This window comes from Mobula hypostoma, chromosome 11, assembly GCF_963921235.1.
Source record: "Mobula hypostoma chromosome 11, sMobHyp1.1, whole genome shotgun sequence".
In the NCBI taxonomy this organism is placed as follows: domain Eukaryota; kingdom Metazoa; phylum Chordata; class Chondrichthyes; order Myliobatiformes; family Myliobatidae; genus Mobula; species Mobula hypostoma.
The window spans coordinates 61812810-61840645 of record NC_086107.1 but is presented as its reverse complement, the minus strand read 5'-3'; the positions used below and the strand labels follow the sequence as shown (position 1 = coordinate 61840645).

The 27836-nt window shown below is 42.2% G+C and overlaps 1 protein-coding gene across 1 annotated transcript in view; it reads right to left on the bottom strand.

Moving 5' to 3' along the window:
• The window catches only part of LOC134353791 (potassium voltage-gated channel subfamily KQT member 1), an 876116-nt gene that overhangs the window by 732163 nt on the left and 116117 nt on the right, over window positions 1–27836 (bottom strand). The window contains exon 3 of the mRNA XM_063062179.1: window positions 5220–5310. Within this exon, the coding sequence (XP_062918249.1) occupies window positions 5220–5310 (91 nt within the window). The remainder of the gene's footprint in view (window positions 1–5219; window positions 5311–27836) is intronic.

The following is a 27836-nucleotide window of genomic DNA, read 5'->3' as shown; positions in this document are numbered from 1 at the left end:
GTCAAGAAATGAAAGAATGCATGCACTTCCAGGGCATTTCTTCTCCATTTGTGCTGCTGGCTGTGAAGCAAGGAGGTTAAGGCCACTGCTATGGAGGTAAGATGTCTGGCTGTAACATCGAAACACATAAAATGGGGACAGGAACAGGCTCCACCATTCAGTATGGGTGGCCATCTATCTTAGTACCCAATTCTCACTCTCTCTTCATTCACTTTTAATGTTTCCTGTGTCTAGAAACTTCCTACATCCCTCTTCAATACACTCATTGAGTTGACCTTCACAGTAGTCAGTGGTAGAGAACTCCATAAGAGCACCACCCTCTGAGTGAAGACATTGTTCCTCATAGATCAAGGTTCAAAGGCACACTGATGGTGTGTAACCTTCAGTCATTTTGTCGAATTCTGGAGGCACACAGGATGTAAATGGCTCCTTGCCCACTGAATCCATGCTGACCACCATCACCCATTTACACCATTCATTACGTTTTGTAATCATCCAACATTGCCTCAAATCCCACCATATTCCACCAACTCACCTACACACGAGGATCAGTATACAGTGGCCAATTAACCTACCAAGCCACGTGTCTTTGAGAGATGGGAAGAGAATGCAGAGGAAACCCACAGCATCACAGGAAGAACACCCAAACTTCAAACGTGAGTTCAGGATTGGACCCCGTGTGACTGGGATAGGGAAATGGCCGATCTCTGTTGGGTCAGATCCCAGTCCTGTTCAGCTCAAACGCAGCAGCAGGAGGGACTCAGATCACAGCCATTCTGACCCAGCTTGACTCTAAGTGAATGCCTGTCTACACTGATGATTTGATTCCATCCTCAGTCTGCCTGAACGAGCATTCATCTGCTCTAGTTATTATCTGTGGTGCCAGGGCAAACACCTGATGTGATTATCACGAGCTGAAAGTTGCTGCTGGCCAACCCCTCCTTCAGGCATCAACAGCATCAGGAACCCAGGCAGAGCTTAAGACCTGCAACTTCTCCCACTCCCCTGCTTTAAACAACATTGCCTGGAGACAACGAGCAAGAAAAATCTTCCATTTTGATCAGGGCTAACTTCTGCCTGAATTTTGCCCCATCAAAGCCAAGCTTCAGTGCAGACAATTAAAGCCATTGTTCCTGCTATTTGCTTTGACCGTAATTTAACACATAGCATGTCTTAGAATCAGTAAGAAGTGGTAGCATATACGTGCTCTTAAAACAGAAAATTACTGGAGACATATAAACTGAGGTGCTGAGACCAAGCATTGAGCCCACCTGAACCGGGTGGAACAGGATTTTGATCGCATCCCAATCATTTTGAGGCAATACAATGTGGGTGCCATCTCTTTGACCCAGGCACATTGGCACTCTCCTTCTGCCACCTGCCATGCTTTACTTACCTTCATCCCAAGTCAATGAAATCTTTGAACCCTCACAACCTTTCACCATGCTTGTTAATAAAGAGAACCATGTTGTGGGCCATGCCTAACATTCTGGAGTAGGTCGAGGACCAGGCCCCCACAGTGGTGACACACACTCATGTTGCTGTGCATTCTGCTTGCGGGCATCCACTATGAGTGGCTAAAGCTGAACTGCACTGAAAACAGCGCTTTCCCTCCTGTGTCCAACAATGGCACAAACTGATCTTTGTGGAAGAAACATGTTGACGGACCTTAGGAGAACAATGGTGCCTAACAGCGATGCCTTTGCTTGCACCTTTGGAAACAGCTCTATTTCTATCTTTAATGTTTCTAATTTTCCCTTTCAGGGTTCTTTTGAAAACCTTGACCTAGAGTTACACGCTGACTTTGCGGGAATGGGACCCGCTCTCGGGGTCTCACGACTGGCTGCTATTCGATATGCCAAGGACGTGACCTAGAAGACTAGCGCGTCTTCAGGGCTCCGGGGTTCCACGGCCCTGGAGGCAGGCGGACTCGAGGCCAGTGCCACTGCAGGTAACCGGTGAGTCGTAGGAGACGGAAGATCGAAAGCAGCAAGCTGGCTGCTGGCGGTGTGCCCAGAGACCCGGGTTCTTTGGGCACAGAGCCTGGAAGAAGCGATGCAACAGACTTTTAACATCATAAATCAGCGAGCTGTTTGTTATGTCTCCTCTCTTGCTGTGAAATGGGGACATCTCTTTTTCCCTTGTTAGGAAGAGGGAGAGAGCCTGTGATATGTTGAATACCAGGTGAACGAGTAGTCTTCGGGTTACTGCAGGTCTGTGTTTTTATTGATGCTTCGCTGCATGCTTGAGTGCTTGGTGGGGGGGCACCGATGCGTTTTTGCTGGTGGGGGAGGGTGGATGTTGCTTTGCTGCTGCTTGTGTGTGGGGGGGGAGCGGGGGGGTACTTTGAGGTTCTAACATTTAACAGTCATTCATTCTTTGGGGCAACCCTCTGTTTTCATGGATGTTTGCGAAGAGAAAGAATTTCAGGATGTATATTATATACATTTCTCTGACATTAAATGTACCTTTGAAACCTTTGAAACATCCACTTACAGAAGATGCTCACAGGCACCAGGACAGATTTTCTTGCATCCTCACTGCATGTTAGCCTCTGGCCTCCCAGAACTGCCCTCATTATTTTTAACCCATTCAAGTTCTTTGTCATGAGGTGAACACCACTAATCAGGCCAACATTATCTGGCCCACATCTAATTTCCCTTTTGCAAAATACTCCATGTGCAGCCAAACCAGTGTCTGTACAAGCACCACATGATGTCCCATGTCATGATTCTACAGTACATAACCTTTCTAGCCATTTAAAAACTGTTCTATTTTTCCTACCACAGTAAGTACACTCACATTTTCCCACATTGTACTCTATCTATTATATTCTTACTCATTTATTTTTAATGGCCGTATCCTCTGCAGATTCTTCATATCCACCTTACTGTCCATTTTATCATCTGGCTTTGTATTAGCAGCAAGCTTAGGCTCACAAATGTTAGTTTTTTCATTGAAGTTACTGAAGGATTCAAAGTACATTTATTATCAAATTAACTTTAAAGCATCCGTTAGTCTCACGAGACCATGGATTTGCGCCTTGGAAGGTTCCCAGGGCACAGGCCTGGGCAAAGTTGTATGGTAGACCAGCAGTTGCACATGCTGCAAGTCTCCCCGCTCCACACCACCGATGTTGTCTAAGGGAAGGGCATTAGGACCCATACAGCTTGGCACCGGTATCATCGCAAAGCAATGTGTGGTTAAGTGCCTTGCTCAAGGACACAATACACTGCCTCAGCCAAGGTTCGAACTAGCGACCTTCAAATCACTAGACGAACGACTTAACCACTTGGCCACGTGCCAACACAATTATCAAATTATGTATTCAGTATACAACCCTGAGATTCATCTTCCGCATAGACAGCCACAAAACAAAGAACATCATGGAACCCATTGAAAGAAAAACATCAACCCCCTCCCCATGTGTAAAAAAACAATTTACATTGTGAATAGCTGAGGGCTCAGTACTGACACCTGACATTTAACTGATCCCAGTTGATACATTACCCTCAACCTAGCAAGCCCTTATTTTCTGCAAAACTGTATTGTTTTACTGTATCAAAGGCACTTTGAGAATCCAGATTGACTATATCCACTGGTTTCTCCTTCATCCATTCCCAGCCTTTCTATAAAACTATGTTGACTCTACCTAATCAGTTTATGATTTAAGTGCTCTGTAAACAAATGCTTAATAATGGATTCCAACACTGGCTGACAATTGATATCAGTGTTATTAGATTTCCAAACTTATCTCCGGGACTGTTCCAGAATCTCAGGACATGTGCTTGATCAATTTATTCCGCAGCCACCTCTCTTAGAAATGAAGGAATTAGGACCAGAAATTTGCCAGCTTTTAGACCTTTAAATCCTTCAACTATTTTTCTTTGGCAATATTAATTGCCTTCAGTTTTTTTACTGGTGCTACACTCTTGCTTCTCCATCATCTCATTTTTGATGTCTTCTTCAGTAAAGATAAAACATACGTATTTAATACTTTAATTACTTTATTCTCCAATACAATTTGCTTCTTGTACCCACACATACTATTGTTAATCACTTTTTTTATATATATAGAAGCTTTTACAATGTTTATAAATCTTTCTAATTTCCAATATCTCTATTAGGATTTTGATCATCCTTTGCTGTTCACTAAAACCTTATTCTTTGTCTTTATTCTTTGGAGTGTAGAAGGTTCAGGGGGGACTTGATAGAGGTATTTAAAATTATGAGCGGGATAGATAGAGTTGAAGTGGATAGGCCTTTTCCATTGACAGTGGGGGAGATTCAAACAAGAGGATGTGAGTTGAGAGTTAAAGGGCAAAAGTTTAGGGCTAACATGAGGGAGAACTTCTTTACTCAGAGAGTGGTAGCTGTGTGGAACTAGCTTCCAGCAGAAGTGGTTGAAGCAGGTTCGATATTGTCATTTAAAGTTAAATTGGATAGATATATGGACAGAAAATGAATGGAGTGTTATGGGCTGAGTGCAGGTTGGTGGGACTAGGTGAGAGTAAGCGTTCAGCACAGACTAGAACGGCCGAGATGGCCTGTTTCTGTGCTGTAGTTGTTATAAGGTTATATGGTTAAAACTCCTAGACGTATTATTTTTCTGAACATTATTATCCCAAGTCTCTAATTCTGCTGATTGATGGATTTTATCACTGGGATTTTACTTCTCTAAATAGTTGTTGGTAAAGAAATGCTTCTTTGAAAGTTTCCCCAATCTACATTGGTCAAATTGCTGTTCTGACCCAGTGATCTCAATGTCAGTGAAACAATAGGCCATAGTGCAGCAAAGTATACCTGCTGATAATGAGCATGCAGTATTGACCTAGACTCAGTGTACTGAATCCAGCAGCTGTTTAAGCACCAGATGCAACAAATCTGTCAACCATAGCAATCTCATGGATAACTGACCAGGAAAAAAGGATTAATTGCTCAACACAATTATATTTGGCAAGGTAATTTTTGCAGCAATGGGCACCAATCCATTCATCACCTTGAGAAAGTAAGATTCAAAAATTGTGACACGTCAGGTTTAAGATTACAACACAAGGTTTTTCTATACATTATTCTGGCTACAGACTGTAAGAGATTTGTATACCCAACTAGAAGAATGCCAAATGGTGGGAATACTTATTCTTAATAAGCAAGCCCACATCACAGAGTGTGTGCAGAAGAAACTATTCCATTGTTGGTAAGAACATTTGTTTACGTACCATCCACACGAGAGCTCTGTTGGCAAAGTAATGGTATTGTTCGATTGTTGACATGACACTGAAGATGAGGCAAACCAAAACAATAAGAAATCTGAAAGGCAAAAAGGAAATGAAATGAGAAGAGTGAAGAGCACAGAGATATAAAATCAACATTTTGAATAAGGCAAATTCACCATTCTTTCAAAAAGAGGAACAACTACATCACCTCTTTCAACCAGCTTATGAGGAAGCCACATATACCAGCTTTGTTTGCTTAACCATTTACAGGAGGATAATGTGTAGCTATCCTGCCCACTGAATGAGGGGAACAAAATACACTTGGTCAAGTACCCTAATTCCAGCTTATGGACGGGAGAGTTTTAATATAGCTGCACACACTTTGGTGTCTCCACCTGTTAATGGGAGACGAAAACATAGCCAGACCATTTCTGAAATCTGATGGAGGAAACACAGTGAAGATATACACTGCCTCAGTGGCTCACTCCACTCACATGTAGTGACGAGACCATCCTTAACTTTGCATTGCAGCACAGTATCACTGTCATTGGTGCACCTACATTATAATATCACAATGGTCCCCTATTAGTTCTTATTCTATCTGTGAAGACTCAAGAGACTGCATATACTGAAATCTGGAGCAAAAAAAAAATCTATTGGAAGAGTTAAGCAAGTGGAACTGCATCTATAGGGCGAAAAGAATTGTCAACATTAGGATGCAGGGTCTGGAACCGAAATGGTGACAATTCCTTCCACCAACGCCCCCCCACCCCCGACTTCCCAATCCCACAGGTGCTGCTCAAACCATTGAGTTCCTCCAGCAATTTAATTTTGATTCCATTAGTGCTCTTGTACCCAGGGATGGAAAGGAAGTATCAGTATTTGAAATTACAACCGTTATAAATTTAACCAAAGAGTTCAATGCGATAATGAAGAAGTGGAATGGAAGTTAACATTGTTTCTCCAATGACTGATAATTCTGCTGAATTTCATCTCTGGATATTTCATTTCTGTCATACAGAACAGACCTCACATCGTTCATCTCAAACCTCACAATTGTGCACATTGTTGGGCATTTACCTTCCATCTTATCTGTGGGTTCTTCAAAAGGCATAGGTGATGCATCAGAAAAATGTTTCTCTAACATTGGGGCAACATATTACAGGGTCTTCTGCCAAACATCTTGCTGTTGAGAATTGCAAATATTACCATTGCTCTAAATATACTAAATCAAATGCTTTGGAGTCAGGCTGTTCAAAGTGAGCTATCCTTCATTGAGAAACATCTCTACCCTGGTCTAATTCTGGAGCAGTACAATGTTTTGCTTCACTGGTTTGTCTTTCAAATCTTACGGTGGTCTTCAGAGACGACTCTGTAATTAATAGTTTCTGTTCTGGTATCTCTGCTATTATAACACATTGCATGCTTCACTTACCGACCAAAGGAAAATGGTAAGTGCCCATCCCCTGCTGGCAGGCATTTGAATGATCAATGTTGCAAATCTGTGACATTCCATAAAGATACCCAATATTCCCTTTATGTCATAGAAGCTATGCTCTTTGTTGTTATTACCAACTCACATGACCAACCAACTTCTCTACTGGCAACCTTGTCGCTCTTCTCCACTGGTAACCTGCAGGATTCCTCCTGTATAACTACCTAACAGCACTTGGCTCTACCCCAATGGAAAATGGTCGAAGTATTTCCAATGCACGTCTTGGTCTTCAACCAACTAACAATGCAATATCTATGGACTGGCATATCACTCCTTTCTCAATTAATTGGTTTGAAATTCAACATTCTGTTTCCATCTCCTCATTACCTAATTGTAAGTATTTCAAGAGGACTGTTTATTATACTTGGACCATGTACTTAAGACAAACAGGGAGCTTAAGTTTAAGGCAAATATTGCTGGTTGGTTCCTTCTACCCAGATTTATGTCCTTTTGCAACATCCCCCATCAGTAGCAAATCTAGCATTGTCATTTTGAACAGGGATTTTGAGGATCTCCTGATACACATCGTAATACTCCCATCTTTTGTATTCATGTGCCTTGTTACTCATATCTTGATCACTATAACTCCTCGGTGCAACCTGCAGCATATGTTCACTGCTCTCTTAAGCAACACACAAAATGCTGGAGGAACTCAGGAGGTGAATAAACAATCAATGTTTCGAGCTGAGATTCTTCATCAGGACTCAAAAGGATTTATGACATTATTGTGTGAATCCTGATGAAGAAACATCAGATGTTCAAGGGTACTCTTTGCCTCGAGGTGCCTGGTCACAATTTCAGAGTGAAGCAAAATGATCTGGATATGGTTATAATATCAGATGACTTGGAAAAGGAATCTGTTTTTAATCATGTGCTCCTAAAATATGCAATTAAACTAATAAGCAAAAGCACTTTCAACAGGTTTGACAAGGTAAATGCAAAGGTGATGATGGGATGTCCAGAATACAGGTCATGTACAATGGGTCAGTATAAGGAGTTGCACACTTAGGATGAAGATGAGAAATGTCTTCACTCAAGGAGCTACAATTCTCTATTCAATAGATATTGAGTTTTTGCCTGCATTCAAGATAAATGTTAGATTTTTAGATAACAAGGGAAATGGGAATAAAGTGGAAAGGTGAAGTAGGGGTAGCAGATCAACATGACCTTATTGACTAGCTGCATTATATAGTGTGTGCTGCTTATGACTTTGGATGCATTGTTGTATCATTCCTTGCCATTGTTTGGATATTGTTAGCCATTAATAAAGGTTTGCCATGAAGTTCTATCCTGTGTACAAGTCTAATTGATCAGAAGTACCGAAAAGAACACCATATTGGTAAGGAGGATACAATGTTCCTGCCAGGGAAATAGGAAGAAACAACTAAGTGTAACAGAGAAAAGACTGGTGTTCCCTAGATAAAGCGTGAATGGTGCTAATGATATCTGTCATGGTCCAGTCTGTGAAGTCTGTATTCCGGTTCACGGTCCGGTCCATCGACCCTTGCTCCAGGTTTTCCTGTCTACCCTGTTTCTGTTCTTGTTTGAGCACTAATTGAGGCAGTTGATTCTTGTTGGGGCTGGCTGCATAAATACCTTCAGAGACCAGGGCATGGCTGCTGGATTGTTCTTGTCCTTACCCCTTGTATCCCTTCCCCTGCCTTCTGTTTCCTCACCTGAAGCCTTGCCTTAACTTGCCGGTAACTCTCGCCTCACCTGAAGTTCTTGTCTCGCCTTGCATTGTCTGAAGCCTTGCCTTGTCTTGCTGGTAACTCTCGCCTCATCTTGCCTGAAGTCCCGTCTGGGAGCCACCCTGAACCTAGCTCCCTTCCTGTCCCTTGCTTCTGTCGGGTAAGCCAGGCCAGATTGCCATTACCCTGCGGTGGGTTCTGTCCCTTCCTGTCCCTCACCTCCGTCGGGTGGAGATCCGCGCCCTGCCCAGGTGATCCGCGCCCTGCCCAGGAGGAGTTTCAAGACCCCAAGCCTCGAGCCTCGCCACCAAGCCAAGCTTCAAAGCCCCAAGCCTCAAGCCTCTGGTCTCAAGCCTCGCCTCAAATCTCTGGTCTCTAGCCTCGCCTCAAGTCTCTGGTCTCTAGCTTCACTCCAAGTCTCTGGTCTCTAGCCTCACCTCGTCTCTGGTCTCAAGCCTTGCCTCAAGTCTCTGGTCTCAAGCCTTGCCTCAAGTCTCTGGTCTCCAGCCTCGCCTCGAGTCTGAAGACTCCAGCCTCATCCTGCCTGCCAGCCAAGTCACGCCCTTGCTTAGTTCTGGGGTCCGAGCCAGAGGCAAGACCCAGGTTATGGGTCCTTGTCCAGTCTCTGGCTCGGAGTCCAAGCCAGGGCTCCTACCTCTCTTGTCCAGTCCTGTTCCGGGTTCCCGGTTTTTGTGTCCTTGTTCTAGCCCCTACCCTGTATCCTAGTCCTGTCCCTAGTACTTCAGTGTCTGTGTCTTGCATTTGGGTCCGTTCCCAGCCACCCCCTTATGACAATATCAGCTAGTAGATGTGGTATATATTGGTGAATTGGAAAAGTATGAGAGATCACAGCTATTTGCTCCTTATAGGAGAATGGGAGAGAAGACCCTGAGTGCAAATAATATTGTCACGGTCCCAAGGGGAAGACAGAGAACAGAGAAATGGGTCCTTTTCAAATAGCCAAAGATGATAACTACTTCTAGTGGCAGGATCAGAAATATTTCAAGTAATAATGAATTTATTAGCGTCTTGAGCATGAAAAAAGTTTCTCATGAGGACATTGCGAGGATTTTGATGAGAAGTTAAATCCCAGTACATTCAGAGATTTTCACAGGTACAATGGTTGGAACACAGGTCATCAGGTTTAAGGCATTGGCTAAAAGAAGCAAGTTTCAAATATTTTTAGACTGGGTGTGGTGGGATCATTCACTTTGTTGTCTGGAAATGAGAGAATTAATGAAAAGTTGTTCGACCCAATGGAGCTTTTTTCAAACGATTGTGTTGAATAGTCTGGAAAATGGAAGGGACACCAACCAATTTGAAACAGATTAATTCAGGACACTGTCCTGAAGTTGGGCAGGGAGCAACCTCAAGACAGATAACAGCATAGTCTTTTCCTTTATGAGCAAGTCACATAATGCTGTGATATTTTCAGAGGAAAATCAGTAGAGCATATGAGTGTTAGATATGAGAAGGCTAAAGTCCTGTGGATGGAATAGATGGGAGGAATTGTCATTGTTTGATATGGATGCCACCTGCATCTTCAAGAAGCTGATGTTTTCATGGCCCTGAAAAGAGAAAATTACAAGTGTAGGCTTCTTATGAGTTTCAAGATGATGCCACCATAGTGAGCTGTATCTCAAATAATAAGTCCAACTAAAGAAATGAGATAAGAGACTTTCCAGCAATGTCACTAAATCAAAAGAGCTGGTCATTGACTTCAGAAAGGGGAATGGTACACATGTTCCTGTCTAGATCAGTGGTGTTGAGTTTGGAAGGGTTAGGAGCAAAGTTCTTGGATGTGAACATCATCAGAAGCCTGGAATGGTCCAACCATGTAGATGCCATGGCCAAGAAAGCTCACCAATTCCACACATCTCCAGGAGGCTAAAGTAATTTGGCATATCCGCATCAACTACTGTCAATTTTTATCAATGCATTGTATAAAGCATTCTGCTTGGATGCTTTAACGACTTAGTATGGACCTGTTCTGCACATGCCCACAAGAAACTGCAGACTGTTGTGCAGTTTTTGGAATGTGAGGGAAAACCAGAGCATCCAAGTGAAGCCCACGCAGTCATGGGGAGAACGTTCAAACTCATTCCAGAGAGCAGCAGGACAATCTTTCAGCTGACACTGTGAAACAAGGCGCTAACCATTACGCCATCGTGCTACTCGGCACATTATGGAAACCGATCTTCCCTCTCTGAGCTCCGTCTATACTCCTCATATAAAGCAGCCAAAATAATCAAAGACCCCATCCGTCACCAGCATTTTCACCACCCACTTCTAATAGGCATACAATACAAAGGCCAGAAAGCATGTACAGCTTCTACCCTGCTGTAGTAAGACTATTAGATGGTTCCCTCGAATGGTGTGATGGATTCTCGATCCCACAACCTACCTTGTTGCGATCCAGCACCTTACTGTTTACTGGCACTGCACTTACTTTGTAGCTGTTAGACTTTATTCTGCATTTGTCATTGTTTTACCTTGTACTGCCTCAATGCACCGTGTAATGATTTGATCCGTGGAGCCAGTACACACGATAAGCTCCTCACTATATACTGCTACATGCAACAATTACAAATCAATTCCAATTCCTGTTCGATTTTTCCCTGAATAAGATGACAGTTGCTGAGGGTAGTAATTCCTGATTGCCTGGGACACTAGGGCAAAGTGGATTGCCACCCATGTACGGGAATCAGACAGCAGGGAGAAGAAAAGTTGTGATGTTATATAAGTTTTGCAGTAGACCTTCAGAAAGAGTTACCAACGATACCTTAATGACATCCCTTATCAATTAGTCATCTTGACAAGTGGGCATACTAATACTACAGCAAGCCAGTCAGCTATAGGTAAAATGTATACTTAGAATATCCGAACACTTGGAGTTTAAGAACAAATACGCGTTCAACATTATACAAGTGGGGCTCTACAGGGACTGGGCCAGATAGACTGGTGGTTTGCTATTGAGTGGAAGGACTGTGTGTTTCAAAGCCAAACAGCTACAGCTGTAGGAATGTGACAATGAAGAATGAGAAATCAGTATGTGCTATTACACAGGGCAAGAAAAAGAATGCCTAGAGGGCAAGGCAAGGTGAAGACAGTTCTCTTTATATCAGCAAGTGTGGGAACTGTGGTATAAGGAGCAATGCACCAGTAGTGATTCCAATGGCGAGTGTGATTTGGGCCATTAGATGAAAACGCATGTCAGTGCAAGGTTTTCTAATGAGGAGGAAACATAGCTTGTGTGGAGCTGGAGGCTGTAGTGCAACTATGTGATAGAAAATTGAAAATTGGTTCTTCCAGACACATTTAGATAGATAGATAGATAGATATACTTTATTGATCCCGAGGGAAATTGGGTTTCGTTACAGCCGCACCAACCAAGGATAGAGCATAAATATAGCAATACAAAAACCACAAACAATCAAACAACAAAATGCAAACTATGCCAGATGGAAAATAAGTCCAGGACCAGTCTATTGGCTCAGGGTGTCTGACCCTCCACAGGAGGAGCTGTAAGTTCGATGGCTGCCGGCCATCTTACAATCTTACGATTCTTAAAAATTTAAGAATTTTAAAAAATTTAAAGATTTATGTTATTTGTCAGAAGTACATCAAAACATACAGTGAAATGCATCATTTGTGACAACTCAAACCAATGCCGATTGTTCTGGGCAGCGTGCAAATGTCACCACGCTTCTGGTGCCACCAGGCCATGCACACAACTCACTAGCCCTAACCACAAGTCTTTGGAATATGGGGCGAAACTGGAGCATCAAAGCGAAGCCCATGTGGTCATGGGGAGAACATACAAATTTCTTCCAGGCTGCAGTAGGAGTCGGACCATAATCTTTCAGCAGGCACTGTGAAGCAATGCCATTACACTACCACGTTACCCAGATATTTATGGTGTGGGTTAGAAAGATTAATTGAAATATCCCCCCTGCACGATCAAATGAATTACAAGAGTGCTTTCATCAACAATTTGTAGTGATAACTGTCTGAGTGTTGATCAGCAAGAACTGTGCACGTTTACTTCACTGTGGTTCAGTAAGGACATACAGTCTCAGTAAGAAGGCCACTGTGAGGTAGAAGAGAGATGGCAAGGGTCAGAACATCAGGAGAACCATAAATGCAGAACATTGTGAGATATTCTACAGTGACTGATAATCTTTGATGAGTGGTTATAATCTAGGGTACGATGGAAATGACTGTAATATTCAAACTACATTGCAGCACACAACCCTGAAATTCATCGTCCCCACAGACAGTCACAAAGCGAAAAAGAACCATGGAACCAACCCCTTTCAAAGAAAAATATTAAATATCAAACTCCCCTCACCCTCTCCCCCATGCCAGAAAAAAATCGCGCAAATGCCAACAAAAAAAGTGAGCGAAACACAGAATATAAAACACAAAATCAAAAGGCATATTTCAGTTCAGTTCAGCTCAGGGTTCATTATCTGCAGGTCGCCCCGATAGCGTCTTATGTTTATGATTTTCTGCTGTGCCGCGAAGTTTCTTCTAGGTATGCCTACCCCGAAGAAGTTTAAATCTTCTCTTTGACAGAATTTCAGTGAAACCCACTCTCACTCCTCCCCCTATGTAATCTCTGCTGCTGTCTGATTGCTTGACCTTGTGCTACACTGACTTGCACCTGTCACCTGCCAGCTTGCATCCCTTCCCCTTCCTCCCACCTTCTTATTCTGGCTTCTTACCCCTTCCCTTCCAGTCCTGAGGAAGGGTCTTGGCCCAAAACATTGACTGTTTACTCTCATTCATAGATGCTGCCTGACCTGCTGAGTTTCCCTGGCACTTTGTGTGTAATCTACGGCATGGGGTGGAAAGTCACTTTATCCTTTTGTCCTTGTGTAACCTGCAAGTGAGTGAAGGCAAGAAGATGGGAAACGATAAAGTATAAGTTGTTGTTATTGGATTTGTGATACTAAAGAATATTTTGGAAACAACGTACAGTAATTATTAAGATTGTGGGAATTAACTCTTTTGTATGAGATCTGTGTAAAGTCAACTGAAAAAACGGGTGGATTTAAAGTCAAAGTTAAGGTTAAAGTTACATTCATCATCATGGGGATAAGCATAATGAGTCATAGGGCAAAAGAGTATGGATACAGGCCCTTCGGCACATCAAGTACATACTGACCATGGTGCCCACCCAGCTAGTCCCAATTTCATGCATTCAGCCCATCTCCCTCTCAGCCACACCTCCCCATGTACCTATCCAAGTGTTTCTTAAATAATACTATGGTGCCTGCCTCAACCACTTCTTCTGACAGCTCATTTCATGTACTCATCACCATCTGAGTGAAAAAGTTGCCCCTCAGATCATTTTTAAATCTTCCCCTCTCACTCTAAATCTATGCCTTATTTTTTTTGCCTCCCCTACTCTCGAGAAAAGACTGTTAGTGTCAACCTTTATTTGCCTTTCATAAATTTAAATATTCTTCTATGTTCCATGGAATGAAGACTTAGTGTAGCCAATGTCTCCCTAGAACCCAGGCTTTCTAGTCCTGAAAACAACCTTGTAAATATTTTGTACACATCCTTCCTATACAGATGACCAAAACTGTACATAATACTCCAAATGAAGCCTCATCACTGATTTATACAACAATTACGTCCCAACTCCTATACTCAATGCCCTGACTAAATGCCTTTTTTTCACCAGCTATGCCACTTTCAACAAACTATGTATATACTCCTCGGTCCTCCTGTTCCATTACACTCCCTTGTGCCCTCCCATTCATTGAATAAGTCTTACACTAGTTTGACTCTCCAAAGTGCATCACCTCACACTATCTGTATTGGAATCCATTTGCCACTCCTCAGCCCACTTCCCTGATTGATCAAGATTCCCTTGTAATCTATCATAATCTTCTTCACTATCAACAATCCTCCTAATTCTGTGTTGATTGCAAACTTACTGATTAAGCCTTGTTTCTTTGCACCCACAAACAAGAGAAAATCTGCAAATGTAGGAAATCCAAGCAACTCACACAAATACTGGCGGAACTCAGTAGGCCAGGCAGCATCTATGGCAAAGAGATTTCAGGCTGAGACCTTTCATCAGGACTGAGTCCTGGCCTGGCCTGGTGAGTTCCTCCAGCATTTTGTGTGCGTTGCTTTGTTTTCATCCAAATCATTTCATATCAATGATGAATATCAAGGATCTCAACACCAACTCCTGTGGCACGCCATGAGTTACCAGCCTGCATTCCAAGACACGACCTTCAAACACAACCATTCACCATGAGCGAAATTTCCTGGTGGCTAACAGTTTTCATTCCTGTCCCCAATCCCATTCTGACATGTTGGTCCACGGTCTCTCCTTTTGCCAAGATTCAGCCACCCTCAGGGTGGAGGAGCAACACCTCATATTTCATCTAGGTAGCCTCCAACCTGATGGCATGAATATCATTCTTTCTTTCCACTAATTTTTTTATCTCTGCCTTCTCTCTTCTTCTATACTACACACTGGCCTCTTACCTCTTCTCCTCAGCTGCCTATCACTTCCCCCAGTGCCGCTCCTCCTTCCCTTTCTCCCAGGGTCCACTCTCCTCTCCTATCAGATTCCTTCTTCTCCATCTCTTCGCCTTTCCCACCCACCTGTCTTCATCTAACACCTTCTAGCTTGAACCCTTTCCTCCTCCCATCATTTTTTACTCTGGCATCTTCCCTCTTCTTTTTCAGTCCGGATGAAGGGTCTCAGCCTGAAATGTCGACTGTTTATTCATTTCCATAGATGCAGCCTGCCCTGCTGAGTTCCTCCAGCACTTTGTGTGCTTTGCAGAGAAAGCCTATGCAGTCTCGGGGAGAATGTACAAACTGCTTACAGGCAGTGGAAGGAATTGAACCCTGATTGGCTGATCACTCGTGCAGTAACTGCTATGCCACCGTGCAAATGTACACGGTACATAGATACATGGTTGCATCAGCCACTATGGTTAGATAAGTGCTGTTCACTCACCTTCAATAAAGAATGTTTGGTTAGAAAAACTTTACCTGTTGTAGGCCATAGAGCTATAGAATCATAGGGAGATAGAATCACAGAGCATGGAAACAGGCCTTTGATCCATGCTAAGCACAGCGTCCTCCCTGCTAGCCCTAGATGCCCACACTTAGCCCATAACACTCCAAGCACCTCTCCTCCATATACCTATCGAAATGCCTTTTAAATGCTGCAATTGTTTCAGCGTCAACAACTTCCTCATTCCAGGTGCTCTATATCTGCTCAATATCTGTAAGGATATTACCTCTCAGGTCTCTTTTATTATGATCATGGATGATCACCAAATTCAGAATCATCTTCCAGTTCCTTTCCTATATCCTTCCAGCCTAAAGAACAATATATAATTCTTAAACATATTTAGTTATTTGGTTTCAACTGTTTTCTGTGGTAGGCGATCCCATGCTAGAAAGGTCAGTGTACATTTGTTTATAAATGAGATTGCTGTACAACAGTCAAGAGTTGAAACCCATGCCAATGATTGTCTTCTCTGACCTAGGAATTTGGAAGCCAATGTGGCAGTCCTAGGTTCTTTACTTTGCACAAACAGAACTCTGCTACTAGAAGCCCCCGTAACTAGGTCAAGTATGTAAGACATTCCTGAGCGTCATTACATTCTCCTGTGGTTGAGAAAAATATTTTTTTTTCTTTAATTGGAAAGTTTGACATTTATTGCTCACTCATCATTGCCCTTAAGAAAGTAGTGGGCATTCTGCTTCTGGAATTTCTGAAAAGGCAGCTTTGAGGTAACCAGTGAAATGATGGGCCACTTGAAAGGAAAGTTTACAGAAAGCCTGTAGTCTAAAGTGCAAATGTTGTCCACACAAGTGACCCTAAGCTTTGAGTTGCCAAATGCATTAACTGACCCACCCATCCCCCATCTGCCCTTTCCGCCTGTGGCCTCCAACACAATGAGATCCAACGTGAGCATGAGGAATGGCACTTCATCTTCCTTTTAGGCATGTTTCTGCCTGCATGACCTAATGTCAAGTTCTCTCCAACACTAGGTAGCTCACTCTTTCTGTCTGTATCCCACTGGCTGTTTCTGCCTGTCATCATGCAAGCTCAAGGCTCATTTTTTTAAAAACCTATGGCAAGTTCCAAGGCCTTACCATTTTCAAAACATTACACCATCCCACGGCACCATTTTGAAGCCATCTGTACCTATGCCCTTGATGGTAGGTAGACTGGTGCTGGTGAAGAAGCTTCATATGCTGGGTGACTGTCCACATTAAGCCATTTAGTCTAACCCTTTCAGAGATATCCATTTATATCAGAGTGCTGTGTTTGGATTTCATTTCAGCATTCAACATTATTGTCCCACAGACCTTAAGGAACAAATTCCTACTCTTCAGTCCAAGTACACCACTGTGCAACTGGGTGTGGGACTTTGTAACCATTAGACCTCAGACAGTCAGGGTGCACAGACATTCCTCCCTCCCCATCACCTTCAACACGGGTGTCCCCCCCCCCCACCCTGGGCTGTGAGCTGAGCCCACTGCTGTACACTGCTCACACATTGTCAAGTTCGCCAATGACACAGCAATGGTGTACTCATCACCAACAACGATGAGGCAGCCCAGAGAGTAGGTGAAGGAGCACGAGTCCTGATCCCAGGCAAATAAACTCAACTTCAATGTCAACAAGACAAAGGAGATGGTTTTTGACTTGCAACACTCACATCTCTCTTTATAGTACCTCAGCGGCACAGCAGTGGAAACTACAAGCAGTCTCAAAACCCTTGGGAGTGCACAGCTTGCAAACCTCACATGGTCCCAGAATATATCCTGCACAACCGAGAAAGCTCACCAATGCCTCTACTTTCTCAGATGGCTGAAGAGAGCTGGACTGTGCACATCAAACATCATGACCTTTTATAGATGTGCAGTAGAGAGCATCCTAACACGCTGCATCATTGCATGGTACGGAAACTGCACTGTGGCAGACAGGAAGGCTTTACAACAGGTGATCAAAATTGCCCAACACATCGTCAGCACCAGTCTACCTACCATCAAGCGCATTTATACAGAAAGATGCTGGAGAGAGGCCAGTAATATCATAAAGGAGCCCAACCACCCTGCTCATGGACATTTTGATCCATTCCCATCAGGCAGTAGGTTACGTAGTATCTACACCAGGACAGTTACTTTCACCAAGCTGTCAGGCTGATCAACAAACACCTCTACCCACAAACCCACTCCACCATCACTACTTTATCATTTCCTGTCAGAGTCACCTTCGCCTATGCCTAACATAATGTTATGGACGTACAATAAATCTATGTATATAAGTTGTCTTATGTATTTATATTGATTGTGCTTTTTATGATTTTGTTCTTTATCTTATTGTCTTATTGTGTTTTTTTTTGTGTTGCATCAGATCTGGACTAAGAATTATTTTGTCCTCTTTTATACTTGTTTACTGGAAATGACATTAAACAATCTTGAATCTTGGTCGGATGCTTCCAGTATGCTGCATCGGCAAATTGGCGGTGCTGGAGGTTTACCGTCTGCATGAGATGATGGGACTTTTGAGAGACTTTGAGACTTTTACCATGCCATGGTCTGTTCTTATCAAATTATGGTATTGTTTTGCACTGTTGTAACTATATGTTATAATTATGTGGTTTTTGTTAGTTTTTAAGTCGGTTTGTCATGTGTTTCTGTGATATCATTCTGGAAAAAATATTGTATCATTTCTTAATGCATGCATTACTAAATGACGATAAAAGAGGACTGCATGTCCTCATAATCTAATCTAAACCTAATCTTGAAACTTGCTGTACCCATCACTCCTTCATCTTCTCTTCCACTGAAATCTAACTTACTTTTCACTCTTTCCTGGCTCTGATGAACTTAGAACATTAACTGTTTGTCCCTCCACAGATGTTGCCTGACCTGCTTAGAGTTTCCAGCTATTCTTGTTTCCATTTAAAATGGATCTTACTAGTGTCACACACCTGAGCAAGGGAACCAATTCTCCTCCCCTGCAATGGGTATTGGTGAATCATCATGTTCATCTCAACCTTCACCATCATTTTTGCCAATAGTAGATTATTCATTTCTAAATTATATATTGTACTTGCTCTTTCAAAAATGTACTCAAATTATTAAGCTTGCTAAAGGGGGTTTGAAAGTGCATTCTTCTGACTATCAGCACAAGCCCCAGGTATCAAGTTATATAACAATCGTATTCTGTATTTTATTTAAAAGTCCAAGTTTTCTGTTTGAACAATGGTTTGTTGGAATTTTTAAAGCAGACAAAATGAATGATGTCCTACTCTCCAAAGTAATTAATAAAGTAGATGGTATCAGTTTTCCCAGAGAAATAAGAGACTGGTTTCAGGATGGACAGGAGATACAACACATTGCAACCTGTATCCCAAACACTAGGAAATCTGCAGATGCTGGAAATTCAAGCAACACACACAAAAAGTGCTGGTGAACACAGCAGGCCTGGCAGAATCTATAGAAAGGAGTACAGTCAACATTTCGGGCTGAGACCGTTCGTCAGGACTAACTTCATCTGAAACATCGACTATACCTTTTCCTATAGATGCTGCCTGGCTTGCTGTGTTCACCAGCATTTTTTTGAGTGTTTAACCTGTATCCCACCATGTTTTATAAGTATAGGCAGACCCCAGGTTACCGTCGAGTTCCATTCCTGAGATTTGTTTGTAAGTCAGAAATGAACAAAAACAGTATGTGGGAGAAGATCACTGGATGGGAGAGCAAGCAGGCATGGGAGGTGGAGCAATTGGGTGACCTCATTAACTCCGTGAGTGAGCAGATGAGTTTGTGCGGTTCTCCCAGCTCTGCTCAGCTCAGTTGTTATGACTCATGGGTGTGTGTGTGTGTGTGTGTGTGTGTGTGTGTGTGTGTGTCTGTGTGTGTGTCTGTGTGTTGAAGTTCCCTGCAAGCCACACAGCAGCTGGCAAATTCATCCTTATCCAAGCACAAAGTTTGTATGTGTGTACAGGTTATCAATTAGTCCTATGTTCCTAACCCAAGGAAAACCTGTATTTTTTAAGCTTTATAATTTTACAGTGAATGAATTCCTAACTTTTGGCGAAACATTTGTAAATGAGTGCTATGAAACAAATGGCAATTTTATGCTCAAAACTTTATAGGGAAACTACGAAAATTCACACTCTTGCAACTGAAATCCCGGCGAAGCAGTTAGAGCAACGCCATTACAGCTCCTGGTGTTCTGGAGTTCAGAGTTCAATTCCAGTGCCGGTCTGTAAGGAGTCTTGGTACACCCTCCTCATAGAATGAGTGGATTGTCTCCTCCCACAGTCCAAAGATGTACCAGGCTAATTCATTAGTCATTGTAAATTGTCCCATGATTGTATAACTGTATCACTATATTACTAAATATAATAAATGATCTTTTTCAGGAGTTAGATCAGTGCAATGTCTGCTGCCTGTTCCAGCTGTAGATTTCAGGAAAACTTCCCAGAAAATCAGGAAATTCCAAAATCTTTCCACAGTGACAGCAACTGCCACGACTCTCTTTATCCCCACGTAATGTCTCCTCACCTCATTGACATGGGAAACAAGCCTTCTCACAGGACAAGAGAGGAGATATATTTGTGGTCTGAGTCATGATGAAAGGAGCCAACCTGATAGGGTGGTAGAGAAGTAGTTGTGTGGTCTGTATCGTTAAATCATTTAAACAGACTCAGATCTGAATGCAGGATGAAATGGATTATTTCTTCATGTCATCCTTCAACACTCCTCCAGCGAGGTGTCGGGAGCAAGTTAGCAATCCACTCACTGCACGATTTGCTGTGGTGTGGTGTTTCACGCAGGTGAGAAACTGCTAGAAAGTTCAGTAGTCTAATAAACAAGGAGGCAATTAAAAGAGAGAGAGTATGGCGCGAGCTCAGACACGAGCTGGGAAGTCACCATGGTAACAGCTCAGAGCGGTTGAGCTATCGGACGCTGGAATTTTGGATGGATTATAAAAAGTTGATCCTCCGGTCTGATAACGGCAGAGAAGACACGACACGGGAGAACTGGGGAAGCTACCCAAGAAACCACTGGTGGAGTTGAAGACCACCACGAGGGTGGAGGCGATGGACCGATTAATTTCAACCCATGATTACCAGTGCAGGTAAGAGCTTGCCTGTGGGGGTCTGCTGGTGAACCCATGCTGTGGGTTAGTAGATCATTCCCTAGAAGGGGCTCTGTCCATCTGTGTCTGTGTGGGGGTCACACCAAGTGACTCTAAAGACTCGGAAGCATCTGTGCTGATATTCAGAAGAATGCACATGTATATAGGCAAACAAAACATCATTCCTCTGGGGCCAAGGTACAACACACAGTCCATACCGTATAGCCAGACACAGCACATGTAGGTATGTCCCAGAACATCTAGTCACAAAATAAAACACAAAATACTCTGCAGATGCTGGGGTCAAAGCAACACTCACAACACGCTGGAGGAACTCAGCAGGTCAGGCAGCATCCGTGGAAACGATCAGTCAACATTTCAGGCCAGAACCCTGACCGGTTTTTCACCTGGTACCTACCAGCCTTCTCCTTCCCACCCTCCACCCCCATCTTCTTTATAGGGCCTCTGCCCCCTCCCTCTTCAGTACGATGAAGGGTTCCGGCCTGAAATGTTGACTGATTGTTTCCATGGATGCTGCCCGACCTGCTGAGTTCCTCCAGTGTGCAGTCACAAAATAATATTAGTATAAGTCCCTGAGTGGAATGGCCTGAATATTGATGGGTTGACATAAAGTTTGAGGTGCATGTTTATGGCAGACAGTATAACATTACTGGTACTATCTTACTAAAACAAGCAGCAGGGCAAATACAGAATGTGAAGCAGTAGCAATAAAAGATGGAAAGTGACCAGTGCAGGATGAGAGTGTGTCTGAGTTGGGGAATGAGGGGGGCAGTGCAGCAACAATTTGAACGTGCTTGAAAATCCCACATTGTTTGTGTAGTGGAGAAGGGAATAGGACAGTCTGCAGAAAACACCCTTTAAATTATCTAAACCGGCTGGGATCCAAGTGCAAGATCAATGGAAGTGAAGTTAGGCATGTGGTATTCCCCATTTTCACTAATGTCCTAGGCTAATATCACTCCCTATAAACTCAAGAGATTCTGCAGATGCTGGATACCCTGAGCTGCACACACACAATGCTGGAAAAACTCAGCAAGTCAGGCAGCATCTATGGAGGGCAATAAACAGTCCGAGTGTCTTGGCCAGAAAGGTCGACTGTATTACACCATATGAATATTCATAGAGAAACTTGCAAATACCAAGACTAAGTTATACAGTAGGAGATATAGTAGGTTTGAAATCTGTCTAGTACGCAAGAACACAAGGATATAGGAACATGGGTAAGCCATCAGGCCCTACAAACCTGCCGCATTTAATATAATCACAGCTGATATATGTTGGCCTCAACTCCTCTTTCATACCATTTTTCCATATTCCTCTATTCAACAAACTATCAAATATTTAAACACCACCACATTAAATAACTTCTTATAATTAAGCTTCCACCGTCTGCTGGAGCAGAGAATTACAGAGATTCACTTTCCTCTGCCAGGAGAAATTTTTATCAATTTAACACTCTGGTCCATTTTTGTGGTTATGTCTCTTGTTCAAAACTCTCCCATAAGAATTCTTAAATAAGATCCTATTCTTCTAAACCTCAAGGAATACAAACCAGACTATTTACTTTCTCTTCGTAGGAGAACCCTCTCATCCCAAGGGTTAACTTGATGAATCTCCTTTGTTTGGCTCCAATGTTACTATATTTTTTCTTGAGGTCAAGGTATCAAACGTACATGCAGCACACTAGGCGAGGCCTTGTACAATTGCAACAAAACCTCCTAATTTTTAACCCATAACCCCTTTGCAAAAAATTCCAAAAATTCCATTTGCCTTCTTAACTATTTGTTAGACCTACCTGTTAGTTTATGTTATTCACCTTGATCTACTAAAACATCTCGATCTCACTGTTCGTTCACTCGTAGATTCTCTACCTTTAGATAATAATCTGCCTTTTGACTTCTCTTACTGGTGTGCATCCCCACATTAAAATCTATCTGCCAGTTCTCTGCCTACACATCTGATCTATCTGTGCCCCATTGCAGAATGACAGCTGAGTAAGAATAGATCTGAAGGGAAAATATACACTTCTTTATCATACGGTAAACTGTGCAATTATCCTAACCCTCGCTGGTTAGCAAAAAGAGCTATATGCAAGCCATAAGGCTATAAACAATCTTAGGTGGACATGGACAAGAAATACTCAGAAATCAAAGTACAATATTTCTGGAGGAAGATGAAGATGATATACTGATTTTTTATGTAATAATTAGTAAAACAAATAAATTGATAGCTTGAAAGCAAATATTGTAAAAAAAAACTTTAAAAGGGTGTAGGGAGTGGGATGAGGTAAGACATGGGAAAAAGGAGTGAGATTCGCTGTGAAATTCTATGATCTATTGTCCATGGATGAGGAATGTTTGGGAGCAAAAACTCACTGAGGATCGTCATTGGGACATAATTGGCCAAGGGATCAGGTAAGATAGCTGCTTTGAAAATTTGGCAGTCAGCTCATCCTTTACACTTTTGGAAAAAAATATATAATACAGTAAGTACTGCTGTATATTGTACCAGTATTATGTGCATAAATCCTTTGTGCATCAGGAGAATTAATGAAAAGACAATGCTGCAATGCTCCAATATTCAATTTATATAATGCTTCCATATTGAAGGAATCATATCCATTCCATTCCACCACTTACTTTCATGTAATCCCATTGTCCAACATGTGCCATTAGCAAACTCCTGATTTTCCAACCACTCACTAACACTGGAGCTAACTTACAGTTACCAATTAAGTTACCAACCAACAATTGGAATGTGGGAGCAAATGCAAGCACTGAAAAGAAACCCACATGGTCACGTGTTGAATAGACAGCTCTGGATGACAGGGCTGAATCCGGCTAGCTGGAGCTGTAAGACAACTGCTCCACTTGCAGTGCCACAGTGCAGCTCCTCTGTGAAGTAGTCATTCTCCCAATCCAATAGTTGAACTCTCAATGGATGTGAGGAAACATAAATGATGGATTTGGGTGGAAGTATTCTCCGAAGATGCCTGCCATTGTTCTTGATACTTATAAATGAATCCATGCAACCTTCTTGGTTTTCACAGCCTTCAAGGCATGGAGTGTGCCTCACGCACAATCTCTCAGGTCAGACAACCAGATAAACTTGCTTCATCACCATTGTTATGACCGGATTTGGAACCTTTGGCTCTTGCCATTGGCAGCAGAAAATATCATGAATCGATGACGTCCCAGTAATACTGAAGATTAGCCCATATTTAAACAATAAATCTTTCTTGCACAAAATCCCCAGGTAACCTTCAAAAGGACATATGAATCTATTGCATTGTAGAGAAAACTCAGTCGGAAAAACTTTAAGTGCCTTGTTTGTATACCATGCAGTTGTCTATTATGGTTAATGCTCAAAGGCTACATGTGTTTAAAGAATAAAACACTGTGAGAATAGACATTCATTGTATTTCCGTAGGACATGGCAAGTATATGGTTTGCTATTAAAGGTAAGGACACAAACAAAATAAAAAAGTGAATTAATTTTTATTTCAGAACGGTACTCTATGACTCTCATTAAACGTGCTCAGAAGTAATTTTGAGGCATTCCTCTGGACTGGGAAATGGGCCAGGTATTATATAGGGCTATTGCTAGTACAGCAGAGGTAAGAGGAAGCCGCAGATACAGATCCTTCACGGCAACTGTTGTTTTCCATCAAGAAAATAAATCCATCTAGGTCACATCGAGAGAACAAATCCCAATCAAAGTCAGCAGAAGCAAGTTTCCCTGAATTGCATTTCTCCAGTAATACAATTAATCTCTATTTTGTGGCTCAAATTTTATGCTATAATATTGCCATTCATTGAAAGAGGTGTGGAAGCAATGAAAGAAAGAAAGTGGATTAAGGTTAATCAGATAGCATTCATGGCCACAGGTAGACCAAGCATAGCCAAACAAAGGAAACAAAGTTTCCAATTAACCTACTGAAAACTGGTAAACAATGAACATGCAATGCCTTGGAGCCTGTTCCTTCTGAGTGCCAGAAAACTTTAGTACAGTTTGGTGCTACTCTGAGTTCAAAATTTGTCTGAAGGCTTTACATGGGCCTATGCATTTGCCCTTTGCTTCTGAAATTGCTTCACCTTTTAAAATCCTTCCATAGATCCATTCATTCAGCTGGTTCTTTCCGATAATTGTTAACCCACTGGCTCAAAGCCCTTTCCTTTCATTAGTAACTGTGCTTTTACGAGCCGCTATTTAAATATTGTCAGCTAAATCAGCAAAAAAAAATGTCTTCCTCAATTCTGCAGACCTGTTATGAAACAAATTTGAGAGTTGAATGAAAAAAATGTGACATCCGTCAAGGCCACATCGGATGTCACAAGATGGGGGACTAATTTTGTATTATGAAGTGCCTTTGGTGGTGGAACAGTGTGAAGTATGGTGGGGTGGGGGTGGGGGACAGACTGGATGGGAATGGGATGAAAGGCAGCTAGCCGTCGGAATAAATCATTGCAAAAAGGCGCAGCAATGAGAAAGCTTGCTTTAGATGTAATAGTGATGATGGAAAGCCATAAGCAGCTGACAAGAACAGCAGTGACACCTTTACCTAGGGCAGCACAGTAATTTGATGGACAGCAGAGCTGCTGTCACACCATTCCAGTGATCCTCTGGTGCTATCTTGTTCAGAGTTTGCATATTTTGCTTCTGGCCATGTGGGTTTCACAAAACGTAGAAGAGTAGAGCACAGTGCAGGGCCTTAGGCTCATGATATTATGTACTTTTAATCAACTCCAAGACCAATCTAACCCTCCCCACCCCCCACAAAGCCCTCCATCTGCCTTTCATCTGTGTACCTATCTAAGAGCCTCTTTAACTGCTTCTAATAGATCTACCTCTACCAACACCCCGGCAATGTGTTGCATGCCTTATCACTCTGGATAAGCCTACCTTCCTGACATCCTCCGGAGCACATGTTTTCCTCCAATCACCTTAAAAGGATATACTCTCATATTAGCCATTGCCACCCCAGGGAAAAAGGCGCTGACGGCCTACTCTATCTAAACCTGTCATCAGTTTATCTAGTCGCATCGTATCCTCTTTCGCTCCAAACAGAAAAGCCCGAGCTTACTCAACCTTTCCTCATAAGACATGTTCTCCAATGTCAGCAGCATCCTGGAAAATTTGCAGCCTCTCTAAAGCTTCCACACCTCTCCCATAATAAGGCAACTAGAAATGAATATAAAACTCCAAGTGTGGTCTCGTCAGAGTGTCCAGACTTCCTCCTGTATCCCAAAGATGTGTGTTGGTAGGTAAATTGCCTCTACTGTGTGCATGAGACATAACATGCAGTGAGATTGGGAGAATAAAAGGCATAGGATTAATTTAAATGAGTGTTTGAGTGCTAGCGTAGACTTGGTTGTCTAAACAGTCTGTTTTCATGTTCTGTGAATGTATGGCTCAACTGTTAGAATTTGCCACTTTGCACTTACCCTCTTGATATCTTTTTGCTATCATTAAATCAATGATATATTTTCATTTAACTAAACACATGCAGATAGAAATCTATTGTACTGTGGTTTCACAGAGGCTGCCTTGAAAGTCCTTTTTTAATAATTGCACTCCTGATTATAAACACGTTGCACTGGTAAAACCGCCTACCAAAACATACAGCCAACCGGTCATTAATAATTAACCAGTGTATCTGACCTGCAGTTATTAAGGTTATCTTTCCAGCATTGAGGTTCAAAACTTAAAGGATCCGAGTAGCCTATTCATGCTCCAGATTCATTTGTTTGGATATTCATATCAATTATTCAACTAACATCCTTAAAGTAAAAGAAGTTTAAAGGCTAGTGCATGGGACCAATTGTTAAAGATGCACCACAGATATTAGCATCCTATCTCGATGCATCATAGCTCAGCATGACAAGTGTTCTTCCTAAGACCACAAGAAATTGGAGAGATTTGTGAACGCAGCCCAGTCCATCACAAACCAGTCTTCATTGACTCTGTCTACACTTTCTGCTGCCTTGGGAAGGCAAACAACGTAGTCGAGGACCATTCCTGACCCAGTCATTCTCTCTTCTCCCCTCAGATGTCAGGCAGATTCAAAAGTTGCAAAGCATGTACCACAAGGCTAAAGAATGGCTTCTACCCCACTTGTACTAGACTCTTGAACAGACCTCTAATGCATAAGAAAATGATTCTTGATTTCCAATCTACCTCCTCAAGGCCTTGGAACTTCATTTGACTATCTGCACTGAACTCTGTAACTGTAGCATTTTATTCTGTTTTCTTTTTCATTATCTCAGTGTACTGACGTATGGAATGATCTGTCTGAAGAGTCTGAAAACAAGAGGTTTTCACTGTCAATGTTCCCTCTAATTTGTAATGACCAGTGTGCGCAAAAATCTTTTGGCCTGCAATTTTCTGCCCAGTGACAACTACATGTGTGCACTGAATACGTTCTTCAATAAAAGTAATATAAATAGCCATTTCTAAAATCTGCAGACAAATCACCGCAAACTCCACCTTGTTAACACCGAAACCGGAAAAGGAAATCTGATTGTGTACGACCGTGAAATATACTTAACATGCCAACGAGGTGGAAGGTTTTGTGTGCAGTTTAAATTCCTTTGTGCGCTAGTAGCAAAAGATGGGTGCATGCACACACTCATACCCTAGAGGAAACATTAGTCACTGTACCTCGGAACTTGTGACACAGTAAATCAATACTAAAATGTACTAAGAGCCAGCTGAATTGCAGGTGGTCATATGGCTGTCAAAATTGTACAACAAATGGACAGAAAAAAAATATTGATTCACAGCCTAATTATTTTGAAAAAAATCATACATTGGCAAGCAATCGTGTCATACCCTTTGTCTCTGTCGTTATTGTATCATGGCTAACTTCAATTGGATTGCTCAACAAGATTGGGGATGCTTATTTTCTACTTCTTAGTATCATAGCAGCTCAATATGATAAATTGATCATGACTCTACTGAAAAGCACTAACGTCAGACCCAAGTGGGCCATGTTCTGGATGATTAGATTACAGACAAATACGTGTTAATGAGGCAAATCGTTCTGGCATGTCATTGCAATTGTCAGCCATGGGTTCATCTTGGCAACTGAATCTGTAACTTTCCTACAGAGGCAGATGAGATAAATCTAATGTAGCTAATTTCAGTCCTCTCCCAACTGTGATCATTAACAGTTGCATCACAGCCTGGTATGGAAACACCAGTGCCCAGAACAGAAAGGCCTCCAAAAAGTGGTGGGTATGATACAATTCAGTGTGAAAGAC